The sequence below is a fragment of the Grus americana genome, chromosome 2 (assembly GCF_028858705.1).
Source record: "Grus americana isolate bGruAme1 chromosome 2, bGruAme1.mat, whole genome shotgun sequence".
In the NCBI taxonomy this organism is placed as follows: domain Eukaryota; kingdom Metazoa; phylum Chordata; class Aves; order Gruiformes; family Gruidae; genus Grus; species Grus americana.
The window spans coordinates 145,936,215-145,954,187 of record NC_072853.1 but is presented as its reverse complement, the minus strand read 5'-3'; the positions used below and the strand labels follow the sequence as shown (position 1 = coordinate 145,954,187).

The following is a 17,973-nucleotide window of genomic DNA, read 5'->3' as shown; positions in this document are numbered from 1 at the left end:
TAGTAATGGCTGGTATCATTGGAATCTTTATGGTAGTGATACCAAAAAGATATCACCCTGCCATAGTGATAGGGTTGACAAGATCCCCTCTCTTTCCTCAATTCTAGAATATGGGACCATGTATGACAGTACGAACCCTTCCCTCTCTCTCTTGGTTTCTATAAGCCAGGACCCTAATGATGCAGCAGGGCTGATTTCAAAGTTAAATTAGGTTGCTCAGAGCCTTGTGTAGCCAAGTTCTGAAACTACCCAAGGGTAGAAATGACATAGCCTCTCTGGGGAATCTGTTCCAGTGCTTAATCACCCTCACGGTGAAGCATTTTTTTCTTTATATCTAATCAGAAATTCCCTTGCCCTACCTTGTGTCTGTTGCCTCTTTTCCTTGTGCTGCATACCTCAAATGGGACTTTGGCTCTCTTTTCTCTCTACCTATTGAACACTGGATGAAATACAAACAGATCCTTCTTTGCCAAACACCTGCAAGTCTTGCACTGGTGTCTCAAAACTGTACATAGCATTCCAGGTGTTGTCTCCATGTCGGGGGGATATTCACTTTCCTTGACCTGTATATATTTATATAAATATAAATGTTTGGGGTTTTTATATGTTTGTGTTCCCATTGTATATAAATACGGACAGGTGATTATTCACCTCTACACTGTGTATATATAATTATGTATAAATATATGAAATATATATTAAATTTTATATTATCTTTATTTATTTATGTGTATGGATGTGCATAGATATATATACACACACACGTATATCAAAACAGATATTTGAAAGGGATTTGCTTTCCTGGATGTAGTCTAAGGAGGTTCAGATTAGAGGGCAGAGTGTAACTGAGCCTGCTGCAGATGCCTGGTTAATCGCCATCTGCATTTATCCAGTACCAGTACATACAGACAAACACACATGAAGCAAGTAAAAATAATACTTTTCAAAGTTCCTGACGGGCAAGAACTTACCTGAAAGAGTTGCAGGTGTATTACATAACCAGATTTGTTGCTTTGATTAGAAGCATTGTTTTCCTGTGTTAGGTTTGATTAAAATATTTTGATTTGCTTTTGCTCATTTGAGTATTTTCAAATTATAATAGATGCTGCATTTTTTACTTCTAGTTTTCAAGAGCTGAATGGATTACAATGAGCCACTATCAGTGTTTGCAAATACATCTATTTCATATGCAGAACCTGATTACAACAAAGAAATATTCATAAGAGTAATGTTTGAGTCATGCCTGTTAAACAGTTTATAATGTGCTGATTCAGTGACTGAGGTGAGACCAATCCACACAGAAAGTGCCAGATTTTTTTCTAAGGTGTGCAAATGATGGATTTGCATTAACACTTGCTCCAGGTTTAGGCTTTAATTCCTAAAAATTAATCTCTGCACTATTGTTCTTACATAGGTTTGCTTTTTACTGTCTGAATTCAAATTTTTCTGCTTGTCCAGCTACTACTGTGGCAATTTAAGGGGCCTTTTTCCCTTTGGTAGGCCCTAGGTACCTCAAGTCTAAAAGACCAGGTGAAGGAACACTGATTTTGAGAATTATGTTTCACCGTTTCCCAGAGCTGCTTCTGAAGTTGGATTGTGGGGCAGTACCAATGTATAGGAGTCGTGGCTCCTGCGGTAGAAAATGAGATGCTTTTGGGTTGCTGAAATGCAGTTTAAGGATGTCCTTGTACCTAAATTTATATTTATACATCTTTCTGCATACTCCTGGTTGTCTGGGTCTAGTCTGCAATACAGTCTTAGGCAGTACAATTAAGAGCAACTCCAGGGCTGAGTTTCAAGCCAAATTTGCGAGTCATCCAGACTGTTGACCATCTGGAACAGCTCCTAGGCTGGCTCTGAAGCAATCCAGCTGGTACTCAGGCACTCCCTGGACCACTCTGTGGACAGGCTCAGGCGTTGTGTGCCCAGCCCAGCTGCTGCCTTGTATTCTAGCTATCCTTGCACTAGTGTCACGTATCATGATACAAGATAGCCTGGACTCCTTCCTAAAAGGGGCCAGGCATTCTCATCCAGAAAAGATGACATTTGAATGCAATCTAAATTCAAGCCAAGTTTTCGCTGCTCACAGAAATATAGCTTAGCCTGTGAGTAAAATACAATATAGACATACCCTGTGGACCTCAGATCCCCATAAATAACACAAGGAGAGATATTTCCCTGTCGTATAAGGGTGTTGTCAGGATACAGACATGATATTTTTTGAAACTCTTAGATAACAGCGTTTTGAGGGATATACCAAAAACAGAAATAAAACTTTTTTTTTTTAATTGGATTAGGATTTATCTGAGTAAATGAATAGTTTTTGTCTGAGTCTAGTCTAAGGTGGTCATCTGTGGCTATCTACAGTTGGTAAAAATAATTAAGTACTTTTAGGCCATGGTTCTTCTGACCTTCTCAGATGTTTGCTTTAGGAGGAGGAGAACTGTGTCCTCAGTTGTAAGTGGATGACTAGCTCAGAAATGGATACTTACAGTGGCTTCATTTAGAGCCTTGTTGTCTAATTGAATACAATCAGGGCACAGTAATGACAGTACACGTGTATTCAGACAAGTTAGTTGTGTATTTAGCTTCATTTTGATAAAGATATAGGGGAAGCATTAGCTGTTTTACAGCAATCTGAAATACTGATTGGTTGTTATATACAAAGGATTAAACTCTATTTTACAGCACAATCTCAGAAACTGGGAATATGCCTCCGTAGCTCCAGCAAGGATCCTGAACAAAGGTGATTAGAGAATTTCTGTCAAAAGAGCTTTATCTAGGGAAAAGAGCTATTTACTACTGTGTATGTCTGTGATATTTTACTGATTATTTTATAATCAAAATCCCATGCCATATGATGGATTCATACTGCACCATATGCCACTAAGTGAGCTGGGGGTGTGTACGTACAGTTTTTGCAGATTTACTGGTAAATTCGGCTGTGGTTTTATAAATCCTGCAAACGGTTGTCCTAGTTTTAAAACCTAACTTCTTTTCAAATTTTAGCATACTTTGCCAGTAGACAAGTATGCTGTTTTGATTGAAAATGTAAGCTCTTTTTATGTTAGATTACTGGTCGTGAGTATCCTCAGAGCCAGGCTAGCATTGGCTGCTTGCTGTAAGCTGACCATGGCTGATTTTCAAGCTTCAAAAGCTTTGTTTCTATCAAGACCTCATCTGTGGACACTGATCATGTTCAGATCTGCTGGAGCATTAAAACAGAAACCTTTAAAGTTTGAAAGGGTCTGACTTCACTGGCAAAAATAATCAAAAGTGGTGTTGCCAACAACTAGGTAGAAGCTGGCAGCTCCTACAATGCAGGGTGTCAAAGTTGCTGTCTCCCACACTCTCAAAGTTTAGGCCTAACTTAAATAAAATGTATTTTTAAAATGAATACTTTGAGAGTGATTTTAAATCATACTTCCTGAATTTTTAAAATCTAAGTATTCCTGAGATTTATCTCTCATCTCTCTAAACATAGATTTCCATTTTAGCCCCTGTAATGGGCGCAGCACAGAAACAAATATTTGTATGAAGGAAGACATTTTCTCAGAGACTTTCAAACTTTCGCAGATTCATTCTCATTCAACTTTCCTTCATGTTTATTAGAAAAAAATATAGACTACCCTTGTTTTCCAAATATAATGCATTTTTCTTTGTAATTCAGTTTATATCTGTAACATTTATAAGGTTACCATGAGCTGAAGTAACTGGTAATCTAACATCCTAGAAAAGCATTCCAATATCTCCTATATTCCTGTTGGGCAAATCCCAGGAAATGTTGGCTTTTTAAAGCGGTGGCTGCATTTTTCTTCAATTTTTTTTAAAATGTATGTAAATCCATAGAATATAACCTGACGTTACATTTTTTTCCACATTCCAAGGTAGAGAGTATATGGTTTTATTTTTACTTAGAGTGAATAAAAAGGATTGATTCTTGTGAAATCTCTCCCGATAGGAACCAGAAACAAATATAAGGGAATGCAGATACAAGGGGGAAGGAGTAATGCCCTGCTTATGTATAAATGGAGAAGTTCATTAGGAATGACTGGTAAGGGAAGAGCATAGCTCATGAACATATGGGAAATCAGTTTACTTCAGAGAACTGAGGGTGAAAGGAAGGGATGTCTGCTTTTTATTAAAACCTGAAATGCATTATAATTGGCCTGAGTCTTTGCCCAGATGGCTTCTCTTATGCTGACATCTGCAAGAGTGTATATAAAGCAACATTAAGAAGCTTTCTCTTGTGACAGTGTGTACATATGTAATTCTGTTAAAAAATAAGTCCTTTGCTATCTATAGTGTTGGTCTTTGAATAAGCATGCTGAGAAATGTCATTTGTTTGATAAAAACTAATTATGGAACGTGCCTTTTACATGGAAATTTTTTACCACATATGAGAAAACTTTTTAGGGCTTTTCACCTATTTTTGTAGATTCTTGTTCATTCTTCATCATAAACTCCAGCTAAACTTTTTTTTTGGCAGGGAGAATGTATTTGATCTGGCTGAGATGGAGTTAATTTTCCCTGTAGCAGCTCTCACAGTGGTGTACTGTGTACTAGTAGCTAGCAAGGTGTTGGTAACGCACCAGGGTTTTGGCTACTCCTGACCAGTGCTGACACAGCACCAAAGCTGTCTTTCCAACATTACAAACACACACACCAGTAGGCTGGGGATGGGCAAGATCTTGGGAGGGGGCACAGCCAGGACAGCTGACCCAAACTGATATTCCGTAACATATGATGTCTGATCAGCAGTAAAAGCTAAGCAAAAGGAGGAGGAAGTGGGAGCATTCATTATTTATGATGTTTGTCTTCTGGAGCAATCACTACATGTACTGAAGCCCTCCTTCCTGGGAAGTGGCCGGACATCTCCTGCTGATGGGAAGCAGAGAATAAATCTTTCGGTTTGCCTTTGCTTCCACTTACAGCCTTTTGCTTTATTAAACTGCGATTATCTTGACCCATGAGTTTTTTTCCATCTTGTTTTTCTCCCTTACCTGTCCTGCTGAGGAAAGGAGTGATAGAGTGGCTTGGTGGACAGGTGGCGTCCGGCTAAGGTCAACCCACCACAGGAAAACACAGGGTTTCTTCTTCCAGTCCTTTGTATTTTTTTTTCTGAAGTTAAAGTGTAATTATTTTGAATTTTCATATGTGAATTTAAGCTGTTTTCCACTGACCAGTGACAAGCTTAAATGATACTAGAATGTCCATTTCCTATTAAGCTGGTAGGATGATGATAGTGGATGCAATGTAATATATCCATTAGTCTGTTCACTTGTATCTGTAATTCACAGGGTAATACTTTTTTAAAATAAGCTGTCAACGTACTGCTTCTTTCTTTGTCAGACAACAGGAAAATTAAAGTCAATGGCACCAGGGAACCTATTGAGTTTAAGACAAATCAGTGGTTTGGGGCGACAGTCAAAGCTCATAAAGAAAAAGTTGTGGTAAGTCTTACGCATTTGGTATTCATTTTGGAGATAATGTTTATTTTTCTCAAATGTATATCTTTAATGGCTCTCTATGTGTAGATTATGGAATCAACTCTATGATTATACATGAATTCTAAAACAGATCATGTATGTAACTCAGAAAATGAAGGCAGTCTAAAATCAGGTTGAACTGATCAAGTGAAGATGATCCCACTGCCCTGTGAAAACAGTAGTATGCCATATTGTTGTGGAAGTGAATGATGATTTTTTTAAAACAGATAATGGACACTTCTCTGCTGCGCTCTGGTTTTGCTCTCTGTTTTAGTCTGTAAGGTCTTCTAGGCGGGGGCATGTTAAAAGTCCCTGTTCCTTAAGCCATTGTTCCAGAAGCTCTGACTTTTATGGAAAGCTCTGAGTATCACAGTGGTTCATCCAGCTGGAACTGATTGCAGAACAAAGGCTTATACAGTAATGTGAATAATAGCAGTGCCTTGCCAGAGGTAGACAGGTTTCTGGTTGGAAAGTAAGACAAGGTAGGACATGAATGAAGAATTTGTTTGTATCTTACAGAGGCAAGGTTGTAGGGAGAGGTAGTCTCTTCCCCCTCTTCCCCCTCTTCCCCCAGCCAACTGAAAAGTTTTAGGGCATAGGAACCCCTGAAGAATGACTTGCATACCTGACAGCTTATCTTTTTTATTTTTCCAATTATCTGAATTACTTTCAAAAAATAGAATGTCTCTGTCTACAAAACTTGTATATCTTTTATCCTTACAGTGTCATGTTTGTAGCACCACTACCATAACACAGAAGATTAAATATTAGTTTACTAGCCAAAACTTACCTAGCAAAAACCTATTCATTCAGAGATGGCTGAATGCATTATAGCTGCATTGTCTCTCCAAAGATTTGAGCCAGAGGTTAATAAGAAGGCAGATGATCTGATCATTGTGGTAGACAATATGACACAACCCTCTGACAAATCTCCTTCTGCTAAGTAGAGTAGAATCATAGCAGTTCTTCTGCAATGCCCATTATCTTAAAACATATTAGGACAGAAGTAGGAAGTAGAAGTCTTCAGTCACATGTATGTGATCTACATCTTAAACTATGGGATCAAATCCTATGCAATGACCAGTAACAGAGCAAACATATTACTTGTGAAGTAGGCTTAGAGGGTATTTGTAACATATGCTTAAATGTGAGTTGTAGTCCCTGACAGGTTTCACCTGCTAATGGCTATAAGTGAAAGATCAGACTATGCTTTTCGGGTTATAATGAAATTATAAGAAGCAGTGTTCCTGCATTTTCTTCTGTCAATATATTATGATCATTGCTGTATGAATGATACAATACCAGAGAGAGTTCTTGTACATTGTATATTAAAAACTACATTTGCCAGATGCATGAGTGTGTGAAAGGTACGTGTGAAATCGTTTCTGTTTTGATAGGCTTGTGCTCCCTTATATCATTGGAGAACCCTTAAAGATAGCCCTGAGAAGGACCCTGTTGGCACCTGCTATGTAGCAATTCAGAACTTCAGTGCCTATGCTGAATATTCACCTTGTCGCAACAGTAAGTATGAATAGGAACAATCCTATGTTGGAAGAATTGATATTGCTCTCAGTGTTTTCATCCCTTCAGTCTTCACGCAGTCTTGGTTGAATGAAGATTAGTATATGACATTATTGCATTGGATGAGGGTTTAAAGAAAAATCAACATTAAATTACATGCCTGCAATTGGATGCTTTATTGTATAATTGAAAGAGGAGAAATTAAGTAAATTAAGCTTATGCAGTTATAGTGATGGGATATAATTGGTTCAATTTAAATGGCTTTAAAATGTAGCAAACCTATCTAGATAAGAACCAGACAGCATTTTAAACCAATTATTCATGCTTATGCTGAGTATAAATCTCTCATCAGATCACCATCTGAAGACCAGACCCTGCACAAAGGCCTGTATCACCATTCATGCCAATATCATCCACAATAGCTCATTTATGAAGGACTTCCACTGTGGAAGAAAGCCATGCACATTAGCACTGCTGTTCCATATTCTTCTCTGTGCTCTTCTGAGGATGTGGTAGCCGTCTCTGGACCTTATTTCTTGGGGAATAGGGAAAAACTGCATGTATATTTAGAACCAAGTTCAGTTACCTAGAAGTCTGCAGAAAATGGCACACATTAGATGACATCAGTTGTTCATCCTGTTCAGCATCCTATGCCTAAGTGTTTATGATGATTATTAATACCCTCATTACCTCAGTGCTCCAATGTATTAAAATCAATATGAAGTACCCAATGTCTTTACTGAGCTTTGGACTGGGCTAGGTCTACAGCAGTTTCTGCACTCACAGATCAGAGAATTGTTACTTTTCTAAAGGTAATGTGTGTAAGATAGCAAATATGATGGCCTTAGCTATCCCTTCCAGTGCAAACAATCACAGCAAAGCTACGGTGGAGTTCAGTTTAGCTGAGACGGGTAGCTGTTTCAAGTTGCGTGTGCTAGCCACTAACATGAGAAGTCTGAATGTAGTTCCTTGTCGCGATGTCCCTTGTACAGAGACCCTGCTATTGCAGCTAGCATTCTTGCCATGTGTGCACGGGCTAATTTCAAAACACACCTTTTAACTGTTCCTCTGCTGCAAACTGTGCTCCTACCTTCGAGTTTCTCATGGATTATTTTGCCAAGAAAGTAAGAGGCATTTAACAGAAAAAATAGACACTTACTTCACATAATTAAAAGGTCTCTTTCCTGTGAAGATCTAGAGACAGCATCATATCATGTAGCTGGATTTTCCTGACATCTGACAGATGTGTGATAAAGTAGCCTAATAATGCTTTCCATGGTCTACCAGACAATCTGCACACCTATAGCAACTGTACATTCAGTGTCACTCTGTGGATTTTCTTTTCTCACTTTGTAATATAGTTCTAAACTGAGTTGTGCTAAGTCTTTCTTTTAAAGCCTAATCCTTGTCCCTGGATGGACAGGTACAGAAAGAAGCTGAATCTGTAAGAAATTATGACCATAAGATCTTCTTCATGTACTTCTGAGGTCTCACTGAGGCTTTGCCAAAGGTTTATGCCATTTGAAGAGAGAGTTCAAACGGCCATTCCTGCTCTCAGTTTCCCAATCCTGCAGACTTCCAGCACTCCAGTGCTCATAGGAAAGCCCTCAAATGCATGCCAACCCACTTTGTACAATTCTATAAGAGTTTGGAGACTAGAAATAAAAATAGACAGAAGCAGGAAGGATGTTTTTGCATGTACAAATGTGCATCCAAAACTATATTACACTTCAGTCCTTGTTGAGCAAATGTGTGTCAATTAAAGGGCTGGCCCTTGTGAAGGACGTGTGCCCCTTTCCCCTGCCATAGTACAGATTACCAGGATGTTGTTTGAACATTGAACCATACTGACCTATCCACTGTGTCAACATTTTTTGAGAATGCCTTAGTAAACACTTATTTTTGTGTTATGGCAGAGCAGACTGTGGTGACTATTCTAGGATTTCTTGTTCTCTCCAGGCAAATTCAAACTGAATCCCTGGTAGTTGTTGCAAGGGTCCTTCCTTGGCCATGAGAGGAGAAAGTCCCAAGTAACCGGTCCTATTTTTCACAAGGGAGCTGCACGTTCAGGGTCCTGTAGAAGGTCTTGATTTGCTCTGCCTCTTCTAAAAAAGAATACACATCTTTTCACATATTTTTGTAGTTTTGCATTTACAGCCTTACAGTTCCAGGGGTGTGTAGGCTGTCTTCCACGTGCACTGTGAAATCAATAAAATGCTTCTACCTTCATAATTGCAGGCAATGCAGATCCCGAAGGACAAGGCTTTTGTCAAGCAGGTTTCAGCTTAGATTTTTACAAGGTGAGATTCTGCTTCTGAAATACTTTGACCAAATGTAATTCTGATATATCCCCAGTGTTCAAGTACTGTCTCAGTGATCAAGAGTTTATCACCTTTCTGTTGCATATGGAAAGTTTCATGAAGTTGTTGGAAGTTCTTTCTTCCTTTGCAAGCTTCAAATTTTCTGGTTTCATTAATAAAAGAAATACTGCAATCAGCACTGGTTTATCTCTTTGAACTCCGATCTGACTCTGCTCAGTCTATCTTAATAGATAATTAGGTGAAAAATTGTACATGCTTCTATCTCAGTGCGTCCCACTTACAATGCTTGCCACAGACCTGACTTTCAGGAAGTAATGGGCAGGCACCAGCTGTTTTTAAAGGTTAAAATAGCTTGTATAAGAATGCTTTTGGAGGCAGACTAGTCATTGAGTAAGACTGTTCTCTTGTGGAGGTGAAAGTGCTTAAGGGAATTAGCTAGTTGTTCTTATATGCCAAGAGGGGCCAGAAAAAATATTGTGGGCCAAAGAATAAACTTTGCAACTATTGTTATTATCTGTGCCATTATTACAGCATCAGAACCCCACATAACTTTGATCATTGCCATTGTTTCCAGTGTTCTGCAGCTACATTGTTATTCACATAATTAATAGCTGAGGAGTAAAGACCTCATTGTAGAGCAGACAAAAGTATGAATGTGAAGACCCTCTTTTAAGTTGACTTTGTTTTGTTACAAATAATCAGCTATTTTTAGAGTGCTATGTCAGTGCTAAAAAAATTATGACTTTCATTCAAGTGAAGATGCATAAGGTGATCTTAACTTGTGGATTTTCCTGCACATCCATGTACCTACATCCTCTCCTTGAACAGGGCTATTCACATTTATCATGATTCTGATATTCTTTTGGTCATTTAAATTGTTTTTCCCATGCATGCTTAATTTTGCTGTGTTCTTTTCTTGTGTAATTTTATTCAATTCTGCTTTTTGTAGAATGGAGATCTGATAGTAGGCGGGCCTGGTAGTTTTTATTGGCAAGGTATGTTCATCTGGCTGGTTAACTTGATCTAAGAAGTGAAGCAGAAAGTACTGTGGAAAATGTTGTTCTAGATTTCCATTGTTTTCTCAGTTTAAGATAACCAGTCTCTGGTCTGATTTTCAATAAATACATATCAGAATATCAGAATAAATACATATCAGAAGAATTGCTTAACAAGCAACTGAGCATAGAAGTAAGTCAGGGAAAATTTAGGATGTAGGTTTTATGGGAAGTGAAATAAATAGAAATAACCAGTAGAAATACTGGCATTTTAGCACATTTGTCAATTAATAACCCAACTTTTTCCCTAGAAAATACTGCAATTTAAAAAATACTTAATACTTAATATTTGTACAACAGTGGTGATATTTTCAAAGTTTTGTTACTATTTGTTTCTGAACACAAACTTTATTGCTATCTGCGTATATTTTTAGTTCATTTGTGGCATCACTGTAGTTTCCAAGATGTAGTTTCTCATGTAGATAAAACCTGAAGTGGTTTTGGTAAAGGGTTAAATGGATATTTTTGCTTTAAGCTGTTTTGACATGTTTGATATAGCTGATTCCCGGACTCTGCCTACCAACTTGCCCGTTGTCAGCCTCATCGATGTGGTTTTTTGCATTGCCATTAAAGGAGGAAGATCTAGTTGATTATGATGGTAGGGAATTCATAGCTTTGAATTCTCCATTGAGAAATTGCTTCCATTGGTCCACTACATTTCTACTGTGCAGCATCAAAAGGTAGCTGAGCCTGAAAATGCTTGATTTTAGTTTGAATTGGCACCTTGAAATTGGTCTAGAGATATTTTTGTGATGGTTCAACAGAGTCTCAATGCCTTGTTGTATTGATTTATGTGTACTCTTGAGACTTTCAGGGTAGTAATGGAGAAAGATTGAGATAAGATGTCTACTCTTTGCATCTGTGCTATATTATCCCTTGCAGCTCTGTTCTGATGTTCTGCTAGCTGTATTTTGTAGAAAGTGTCTCTCTTTTATGTCCCTTTCGTTTATGAAGTTGTTTGAATCCAGGTCAGGTAATCACTGCAAGTATTGCGGATATCATTGCAAATTATTCCTTCAAGGATATTCTGAGGAAACTGACACGAGAGAAGCAAACAGGAGTGGCACCACCCTCATATGATGACAATTACATGGGTAAGCTAAGCTCTCTGTCAGTTAGCAATATGGTCTAAAAGCATGGGGCTTATACAAATGTGAAAACAAGCCTTAAATTGCTAGTGTCCTGATTGTGAGAGAATTTAAACATGTTTTGCCTTAAGCACAACAGCAAATCAGTAGTTTGCTAGTTACTTCAATGGAATTATGATCATTCTTAAAATTTTACACAGCAACAGGGTTTGAAGGTTGAGATCTTAAATGGCTCACTAGGGTTCTTATTATTTGATCTTAAATAATTAAGCAGAAATACAAATTTTTCCCATTTATATCTTCTTTCATTCCAAAATGAAGGATTGAATTTAAAGTAATTAAAGACCATTTAAATTTTTAATAGGTAAAATTCCGTTCTGCAGTGTTTTGTACAGTACTGCACAAACACTCAATTTATTCTCACTGCTCTTTAAAAGATAGAATTGAAGTAAGCAATAACAAAAGACAGTTTGAAGATATTGTGTAATAAATAGAAAAAAGGCTCTTTATGTACCTTTTATTAGTACTGATCTCTAAGAATTTGCATGATATTCACATGTCTCTGCATGTAAGACAGGTTTTCTTCATATAATTTAAGAAAAGATGCAGTGGAATTTGAGGGCAAAGATGCCTCCCTTGCACTCCAAAGGGTAGATTTAAACTGAAAGAGGGTAGATTTAGACTAGATATTAGAAAGAAATTCTTTACTGTGAGGGTGGTGAGGCACTGGAACAGGTTGCCTACAGAGGTTGTGGATGCCCCATCCCTGGAAGTGTTCAAGGCCAGGTTGGATGAGGCTTTGGGCCACCTGGTCTAGTGGAGGGTTTCCCTGCCCATGGCAGGGGGGTTGGAACTAGATGATCTTTGAGGTCCCTTCCAACCCAAACCACTCTATGATACTATGATTCTATGATCTCTGCCCATAGATTTGAAACTACAGTCCCTGATACAGTCCAAAAGTCTTTACTCTGTCAATAGCAGCTATCTCACAGGATTAGTAAAGCTCCAGGAGGTACTTAACTGCATCTTTGGAAATCAGTCTTGCATGTAGAGCTAAAACAGGATACTCACACATTACAGTACAGTAGTGAAGACCTAAATTGTGTCAATAACTGTTAGTGGAAACTCCCATAGTACCTACTGTTTTTTCAGATAAATTATTAAATATTAATGATTTAAAAGCTCATTTTAGGAGAAAAGGGATAGATTTATTATACATTCAGACCTACAGTTAATTTAGTCATAATAATGTGATAAACAATTTTCCCTTTTTCCACACAGTTTTAGTTTACTAAGGTTAGAAAATGTGCATTCTGATGATCAGATGAACAGACAAATCTGATTGTCCTTGCATATTTTTGAAAGAAATGGTTTATCAAGTGTTTTGGTTGTAATTTATCTTTAAACAGGATACTCAGTGGCTGCTGGGGAATTTACTGGAGATTCTGAACAAGGTAAGAAGCTATCTACTTGAATGGAAACCATATGGCCGTGCATCTATTAAATTCCTCATTTTGGGTCTGTACACAGGAGCATACCTTTTGTACATTTGAAACACTGGTGAGACTTAACCTATCTGTACCCAATATTCTCAGAGGCAAGTATTTCCTTAGAAGGTATAGCATAACAGCACGGAATTTAAGTAACGCAAAAGTCTGAATCTGTTGTTGTTGTATCACGCCCATACATCTGTTCAGCAGTTGGAGCTGTGACAGCGTCGTAAGTGGAGCCATCCAGACTCACTTAATTTAGCCAGTTTGGTGACCAGTAGTAACAAGTGGAGCCAATAGTGCAGTCCTGTACAGTCCTTCAGTCCACGCTGAAGTTACTGACCTGCATAGGGGCTGCTGGTCCTCAGCATCTGGCTGGACAGGTACAACATGGCTTGGAAATGTCTGTGTATGCTGAAAGCACACTTCTGACTGCCACATAAACATCACAGCTCAGGCTAGGAGATAATGTTCAGCTGCTTCTCGACAAAGACATGTATCTACACCAGTATGCTAGCTCTTGTTCGTGAAAGCAGCTCTTGGCTCTATAAAAGTTTCCATAGTTTCAGTTCATGTGCCTTAAGGATGGGGTGCCTGGGGTAATTCATTAGCTGATCCTTTTCATATATTTTCCTGCACAGGCATAATGCAGTAAGAACAAGTTAGCTCTGCTCTTGCTCCTATCACAACCCTTATATTTATCATCAGGAGACAGAAGAATTGAATTCCTTTTATTAAAACCTAGGCTTAGAGGGAGAAATGTTCTACAGGAAGATGAAGTGTCCAATTAGTCCCTTGAATTTGGAAGAGCTGAATGCACATGCATATATATGTCTGAATATAGAATCATGCCTGAGACTTTGTAAAGATTCTTGGATGAAGTAAGCTTGATACAGGACATATTTAGAAGAATTTGCATTTAGATAGCAACTGTCAACTTCACAAAGAACCAGACATCTCACAGACTTAATAGCATTGCTTAAAAGCATCATCACTGTGAAACCTTCACCTGAAATGTTTCATGACCTGTAAAACACCACCTTCTAGAACTCTACATTCATGATTTGATAAAGTGCACTGAGAAACAGGTTTTAACCAGAATTACAGGATAAATATTTTTTTTGATGTGCCAAATGTCATTACATAACTTAGAATTCAGCTCAGACACTGAGGTTCAAGTTGTTCCCTCTGGCAAAAGGTGACACAGGATATTTATTAGTTTCACATGGCCAGGGAAAACTGCCTTGGACGGTGGCAGCTCCAGTAACATAGTTCTGTAATTCTCTTAGGACAAAATCAGAGCAATCCATCCTGCAGGGGCTAGGTTTAGCAGCATTAGTTCCTGGAACACCACTCAGGCTTTAACTAAATACCAACAATACATAAACCTCACTTAATTGATGTGCTGAACTCATAGCACAAAGTGCTGTGTCAGGAGAACTAAAAACAAGCTGAACGCTGTCTGATTTTTAAGTTGTAAAATAATTTTTTCGGGTATGTTAGAAGCTAATTTTTCTGTGTCTCTGCAAGTTGAATCCAGTGCAGAGGAAAAGCTCCTGTCACAGCTGTCTGTTTGGTAGAGTATGTTAAAAGTAATCAATGATAAATAGATTTTTGTCCATGATTTAGCTATTTTCAGGTGTTCTGAAATTGTACAGGATTTCAAACATATAGTTAGCTGAAAATATCTGTGATTCCTGGTCTCATACCTTAAGAACTGTTTCTTGTGTAAGGTTGACAGTCTGTCAGAAAGTACTGCTTAAGGGGTAGTTTGCTTGAGGGAGCGAACAGCTCCATGGTCCAGACTCACAAAGCCAATAGAGACAGAGTACATTTCTAGAAATGAACCCAGCTCCACAGAACTGCTGCTGCTTAATCCCTATAAAGTTAGAGTTTCCTGTCCTGTGCCACTGTGGGTTAGGAAAAAAAATTACATAATTTTGAGTCAAATGCTATAATGTGGAAAAAAAGATGTGTCCCTGGTAATGGAAGGCTGCGGCCACATATATATATATATATATTTAGTGCATACTCACATTTTTGTAGTGGGTGGTTCTTGAATCAGTAAGTCAGGTGAATGATTAAAACAAAGAATTGCATTGTTGGCTGACCTGGGAAATGTCCTGTGTCCTGTTCAATCCTTCATTGCTACTTCCATCTCCCCTTGACCAAACATGTTGAACCACGGGGGAGTATGCAAACCCAGAGAGGAACAGAGGAATGTGAGGTTAATACAGGCAGGTGTCTGATGTGCTCTGGTATCTGGTTCCTGCTGCTGTCTTCTGATGTGGATATCCTAATGAGGGAAGGTTTAGACAGTAAGACTGCAGGCTCTTTGCTTTGCTCTTTGCTCTTTACTCTTCCTTTTTTTCCATTTTTTCCACTAGTTGTTTAAGATTTCATCACTGAGCAGAATTACATCCTAGAATGCAGCTAGGTCCAATGTTTCATGTTCTTGTTCAATGGATTCCCCCAGTGCCACTTACAAAAATTTCTTTGTAATGCTTTTAGATAGCCTCTGCAGAACTTGTTGAACACTTTCATGGCATGAAGCCAAATAACAGATGAGACAAACTGTTGTGCAGCCAGACAGAAAAGGGGTGTTTTTAAGGACAGTTGTGTTTAGCTTCTGTACACGAGATTGTGTGTGATGTCACAACTAATTCTGGTTCCATCAATCCACAGCTGTCAGGTGCTTTATTGTACTGTGCTATGCTAAGTAATGCTAGGCAGAAAGAGATCTCTGGATGAATGTATTCAACAGTTAAGATTTAATATTTCATGCAACTAGTTGCACTGAATGAATGTTAAAATCTTACGGATTCATGTCTTGAAGTGATTTGCAGATGTTTCTGATACAGATAATAAACCAAAATCCTAAGGTTTATATGTCAAGGAAGAATTTAAGTGGCATGGGAGTCATGTTGCATGCACCACTCAGCATAACCAGTTCACTGCTGACCATTTATCTTTTCAGAGTTGGTTGCTGGAGTCCCAAGGGGAGCACAGAACTTTGGCTATGTATGTACTGGACCCACATTTTATCCTTTTTATAGTGAAAATGCAGTTAGACCATTTGGAAGATTAAAGTCTACATTATGTTTTCTGTCTCTTTGATCCTAAACTTTCTAATGAGAGAAAACTGCTGCTGACTTTCACCCTTGGGCTTACCTGGCTGAGATGAAGTGCCTTACTGGTTTGGGCTTTGAATATTAAGCACTTAGTCCTTTCTGAAGTTTGTTTTCAGTAGTCAATCACAAGCATGCTTTGAGTAGGACTAGTATCCCTATACCCACTGAGTGTTACCAGACCTAAGCTTACCCATAGGTTAGCATATTTCATGTGCAATGCTGTGTCCACATTGGAGAGAAGTCCAAGTTCAGATTATTTATACCCAGTGTTTATTTTCAGTGCTCTAAGTATATACACTGAATACCAGGTGCAAAGAGTCAGGAGATGCAGTTAGAAGTGAAAGGAGAAAACAATATACAGGTGCAGATACATCTTCTACCTCATAGGAAAAAAAGTTTCAGAACTAATCTGATTGGGAAGCAGAGATCCCAGCCACAGACACGTTCCCTAGTTTGGTCGGCCCAAAACTCCTTGTTTCTCTGGAACTTACTCATACCATTTTTCAGAGAAAAGGTGTGTATGTGTGTGTGTGTATATATATGTCCATGTGTACATATTTCTTTATGTTTTAAGTGCATGTTTTTGTGCGTACTAAAATGGTCACTGATTAGCTGATAGTCTGTGATTTGCTGCTCTTCACAGTGTCCAGTAAGGAAGGAAAATAGTCCTTTCCCCATTTTATTCACGGGGGACCTGAGACTCATTAAATCTTAGTGATTTGTTCAAGATCATATAGGAAAACTGTGGTGAAATGAAAGAATCCTTCAGTGAGTCAAATTGGTTTGCGGTGATGTTACACTGTAACATCTCCATGTGTGCTTGAAACTTTCCCTATTTTTCTGTTACCAGGTCTCAATTATTAATTCTTCAGACTTGACCTTTATCCAGAACTTCACTGGTGAACAGGTAATGTCAAGCAACTATCATCTGATGAAGTATTATATCTCTAGAGGATATGGTTTCATTAGCATAGTTTCAAGAATATATAAAATATTTTTTTAGAATTAATAACCATAGAAACAAAGAGGATTATCAGTAAAAACTTTTTTAAAGTTGATATCTGATATGAAAGCCTATCTGTTGTTTTTTATTTCCAGATGGCGTCTTATTTTGGGTACACTGTTGCAGTATCTGATGTTAACAATGATGGGTAGGTTACCAAATATATTCAGCTCCACTGAACATTCACAGAAGCAATGCCTGATATTTATTAATAAACACAGGTTTTCAGGTGCTTCATACCTCAAAATGCTTCTCTTGGCTTCTCTGCTTTTCTAATTTTAATTGTTCAAATAGACTTATCTTTGTGCAAGCATAGTGGCACAAGTATTTGCAGGCCTAGTTTGAGTGAGTTTATCTTCCTCAATATTTATTCAAAGCAGTATGATACAGTGAGAATGTCCAAAGTCTTAGAAAACAGATCGAGATAGAAGAACAGTGAATAAACAGTGCTAGCTACTGCTGGGGAAAGATAGGGGAAAGTCAAAAGTTCTTTCTCCCATTCTCAAAAGCAGGTAAGTCTTCTCATGTGTGGACCCTTCTTAGCCTCACTTCTCAATTTTAAGAGCTTTCCAATATAATCAGCTCCTCATTCCAGCACCTGCTGGTTGGCCATCCATTTTCACTATCCAGAGGACCAAAAAGTGTCTATGGCCCATAGCTGTAAGGACAGGCATTGTGCTTGTCTCAGGTAGAATGCTGCTCATCTCCCAGGGTCACGCCTAAGACACTCTGGATTTCAGGCCCTGTTAAACAAAACGCTTGCTAACTTTGAACTCATGTAAAGTCTGATTAAATGCTTTAGAAGATCATGACTTTAGTAAGTGAATACTGATACTCGCTTTCTTGCAAGGAGATAAAGATCTCTGAATCTCAGA

At 38.2% G+C, this 17,973-nt stretch overlaps 1 protein-coding gene across 4 annotated transcripts in view; it reads left to right on the top strand.

The window, feature by feature from the left end:
- The window catches only part of ITGA8 (integrin subunit alpha 8), a 111,189-nt gene that overhangs the window by 5,938 nt on the left and 87,278 nt on the right, over nt 1–17,973 (top strand). For 3 of the 4 annotated variants that reach the window (XM_054816427.1, XM_054816425.1, XM_054816428.1), the window contains exons 3-12: nt 3,962–4,054; nt 5,353–5,453; nt 6,887–7,010; nt 9,249–9,310; nt 10,281–10,326; nt 11,355–11,480; nt 12,884–12,928; nt 15,942–15,985; nt 16,946–17,002; nt 17,194–17,246. In XM_054816427.1, the coding sequence (XP_054672402.1) occupies nt 3,962–4,054; nt 5,353–5,453; nt 6,887–7,010; nt 9,249–9,310; nt 10,281–10,326; nt 11,355–11,480; nt 12,884–12,928; nt 15,942–15,985; nt 16,946–17,002; nt 17,194–17,246 (751 nt within the window). The remainder of the gene's footprint in view (nt 1–3,961; nt 4,055–5,352; nt 5,454–6,886; nt 7,011–9,248; nt 9,311–10,280; nt 10,327–11,354; nt 11,481–12,883; nt 12,929–15,941; nt 15,986–16,945; nt 17,003–17,193; nt 17,247–17,973) is intronic. The other variant, XM_054816426.1, reaches the window with a different exon arrangement.